The sequence below is a fragment of the Nicotiana sylvestris genome, chromosome 5 (genome assembly GCF_000393655.2).
Source record: "Nicotiana sylvestris chromosome 5, ASM39365v2, whole genome shotgun sequence".
Classification (NCBI taxonomy): Eukaryota; Viridiplantae; Streptophyta; class Magnoliopsida; order Solanales; family Solanaceae; genus Nicotiana; species Nicotiana sylvestris.
The window spans coordinates 25,349,576-25,353,462 of record NC_091061.1 but is presented as its reverse complement, the minus strand read 5'-3'; the positions used below and the strand labels follow the sequence as shown (position 1 = coordinate 25,353,462).

General features: G+C 31.4%; 1 protein-coding gene across 1 annotated transcript; it reads right to left on the bottom strand.

Moving 5' to 3' along the window:
• Positions 1-595: 595 nt before the first annotated feature.
• LOC104210151 (zinc finger protein ZAT11-like) lies at positions 596-1,764 on the bottom strand. Its single transcript, XM_009758969.2, has one exon. The coding sequence runs from the start codon at positions 1,511-1,513 to the stop codon at positions 1,007-1,009; it is 507 nt and encodes a 168-aa protein (XP_009757271.1). The 5' UTR covers positions 1,514-1,764; the 3' UTR covers positions 596-1,006.
• Positions 1,765-3,887: the final 2,123 nt, after the last annotated feature.

The following is a 3,887-nucleotide window of genomic DNA, read 5'->3' as shown; positions in this document are numbered from 1 at the left end:
AAACTTAAAAGAGAAATGGTGATTAAATTTCTCTTGTATAAAATTGAAGACAGGCCTCTGCTGTTCTAATTTTCTATAAGAAATAGTATTACAATAAATAAATTGAGGAAACAACTAGTCTAAAGTATAAACTAAGTCCCATACATGTAGGACGTGTTTGATGTGAACTACATAAATTTCTTTATGATAGTTTAAATATGAGTAAATCAAACATTTAATGTTAAATCCAATAAAATTTGAACTGAAACCTAAAACTAAACTAGCACTTGGCCGTCCACGCCATTTATAATAATTAGTTCCTTTGATTTTTGCTAAATTCGTTTTGAAGGGGGGCTTATTAATTCTTAAGAAAAATCGGATGAGAAGTCGAGAGGACGTACGAGCTACGAATCCTTCTAAGTCAGTCTTTTCCTCTATAGAATAATTAGCCTAAATAACCGACCACCTAACTACTTAAACTGAATATAACTTTTATATATATAGTAAATCCCTATATTGCTAATGCTATCATTCACTAGAAACAACAAAGTATCCACAAGGTGAGGCTCTAATGTGAAGCCAACAATTCCACAAAGAGTATTGAAGATTTAATAAATATATAAGCTAGAAGTAATATTCAATTTATATACAGTATGAATTTTCGGTAATCAATTGATTACCCTTTACACGGTATACCCCCGTCTAGCCCTATCCATCGTTTAAAAAAATAAATAAATCCCTATCTAGCTAGTACAAGATCCATAAGAAGAAAAAGGAAAGAAATAAAATAGAAAGAGACAAAAAATAGCGTCTCAATAGGATTTATTAAAAATAGCGCCAATAATCACAAGAAGTAGGGGAGCCTTGGAGCAACTGCACGGTCTATACATCAGGGGTTCGAACCGTAAAAGTAGTCACTAACCCTTAAATTAGGATAGACTCTCCAACTTAAACCTTAGGATGCGGCCTTTCTTCCAACACTGCGCTAATGCAGAATGCTTTATGCACCGAGCTTTCCATTTTTTAATCACAAGAAGCAATCAACTACAGGAGCTGACTTTCCCAACTTGAACTCTAAATCATTCTCCAATGGCGTCAAGTTCAAATCCAAACATAAAACCCTTCGACTATTATTTGATTTCTTTACAACATGATGAGGAACTTGAATATTATTTTCATTCAATATAGCCCTATGCCTTCTCATATGCCCACCTAAAGCTTGACCAATAGGAAACTCAAGCCCGCATATTGAACACTCATGTGTTTTTGGTTTAGGAGGAGAAGTTGGCAACTGATGATAATTCAATTCCCCCATTAATCTTGGCTTTTTATGACTTGCTCTATGACCTCCGAGAGCTTGGAATGAAGAAAATTGTCTATTGCAAGTTTTGCACTCGAAAACTCGATCAGGAGAATTGTTGAGAGTGTCAAAATGATTTTCTTGGCTAGAAAAAAGCATCAAGTAATTTGCCATGGTTGTTATATTGGTTCGAAATTCTTCTTCTCTTTCTCTCTTTATTGGTAGAACCACCATGATTTCTTGCAATTCTGGGAAATAATATGTTTTCGGTTTAAGAATAAGAATAGACTTTAAAATCGGATGCCCTTAGCGAGAAAGACCCTGATCCTGCCAATCATGTATCAAACAGAAAGAAGCGAGAAAGGCCCTGACGCGGCTTACCAAGTATCAAACAGAAAGAATAGAAAGAAAGGAGTTTTTTTTTTTTTTGGGTTGAATATTCTTGGGGAGAAAAGGAGAGTTGGTTTACTGGTTTTGGTTGGAAAAGAAAGAATGAATTGATTGAGGAACTCATGGCCATGGGGTATGTTTATTTATAAGGGGTTTGTTAGTCTGGTAGTTTGACTATGGGCTTATATTAGTTGACTTATTTGTAATGAATAAATTGGCACATTTCTTGGGGAATAAGTTAGATACATTCTGTTTAAACGAAATTACTGTGGGGATAATTGCTATGGTAACATCAGACATACATGAAATGTGATTATATAACAAGCTTAAGTAATTGATACCAAAAGAACTATTTTAAAAAGCATTAAGTAATTGATACCAAAAGAAATAGATATACAGTCAAATTAACCTCTTTATATAACAGCTTCGTTTGTTTCAATATTTTTTTGTTGTTATAATAAATTGTTGTTATAGAGGACATATATTATTACATAATATAAAAAATTAGTTCCGAAAAAACTTAGCTTTTATAGTGAATGACTATTATATAGGAATGCCGCTATAGAGAGGTCTGACAATATATATATATATATATATATATATATATGAATAACTGGTTCGATTTATTACGGACAATCACATATATAAGTTATAGTATATGTTTAAATGATCGGATAGTGTAAAGTTATATTTTCATCTTAGAATGGAAAGAGTTATTGCATCATCTATATGTGATGTCTCCATTTAGCTACAAAAATTGATTGATAATAAAAAAGAAGAAGATTTGAGGCGCATGATATGGTAGTAATTAATCATGTTAATATTAAAACGAATTATCTTTCTTGGGGTTGGGTTGGAGGGGGGGGGGGTTGTTCTAGAAATCGACGTATATGTAGATGTAAGTAGGTGCAAAATCATAGAAAGTTGCTAATTTGAATTATTGGTGTCCTTTGGGCATTTTGAAGTGTGAATTTGGTGAGCCATCGTCGAATAGGCAAGCTTGACGGTATGGCTTAGCCAATATCCATGTGAACAACTGAACGTGATGACTGATGCGTATTAATCTTGGTCTAAACTTTATACCGTCAAATATTTCTATAACAAAATTTCAATATAACAGTCATTCACTATAAAAATCAAGGTTTTTATGAAATTAATTTTCATACTATATTATAATTATATAATATATGGTTTATATAACATCACTTTGTTAAAAAACTCGAAATAAATGAGGTTATTATAGCGATATTTAACGGTAGTTATATATATAGAGAGAATTTCAAACGCATAAATTTTAAATTTTAATTCCGCTTCGGTATAGAACTTCTATATTTCTAAACGCCTTTCCATTTTCTATTCTTCTTTTTTCTACTATTTGTGAGTCCATTCTCACCTCAAAACCAAAAAAGAAAAAAGAAAGAAAGACATTTTCTAAAAAAGGTCGAAGGTCGTGAGTCACGAGTAGTGACTGGAGATTAGTAAATATTTTGCGTAAATTCGTGGCACCTTCATTTTTCTTGGATATTCTTTTGGTCCTTTCCCACCTGAGCTTCTGTTGTTACTTGGAAACAATAATTGTCGAAACTCAACAAGTCTTTATCACTTGTCATTAAAATCACAGACGGATTTAAAATTTAAATTTTAATAAATTCAACCTTGCAACAAATTTATTATATTATTAAAATTATAAATTCAAATTTAATATTTGTTGAGAATTTTGTTGGGGTCGGAAAAGGTTTATTGTTGTACTAATTAATATGCACATCAAAGACATGCGGGATATATGGGAGCTATTATACATATTATGTGTGTGTAAATTGTAATGAATATATATTTGACTTAGATTTTGTGTATCATACTTGTTGACATTATTTTAAACAATAAAACAAATACAATAAGTTACCAATAGCTCTGGCGATGATGCTCTTATGGAGCCCTTTCGTGCATTTTTTAAATTTTTGGTTGCTTTTACTTTGAATTAATCAGCATTTTAAATATAATTGTAAAATCAAAAATTGTGGTAGTTGTCCGTACTTGTTCATGTACTTGTTCGTACTTGTCGTGCTGAGGTATATGGATTACAATAATATTTTTTTGAGTTTAATTTTTTAAATGGAAAAAGTCATAAATATTATTCAACTTATTTTGATATTACTAGAAGGATTAGTATTAGATTGAACACAACTACTGAACGGCTAGTCAAATTTTATGATGTACT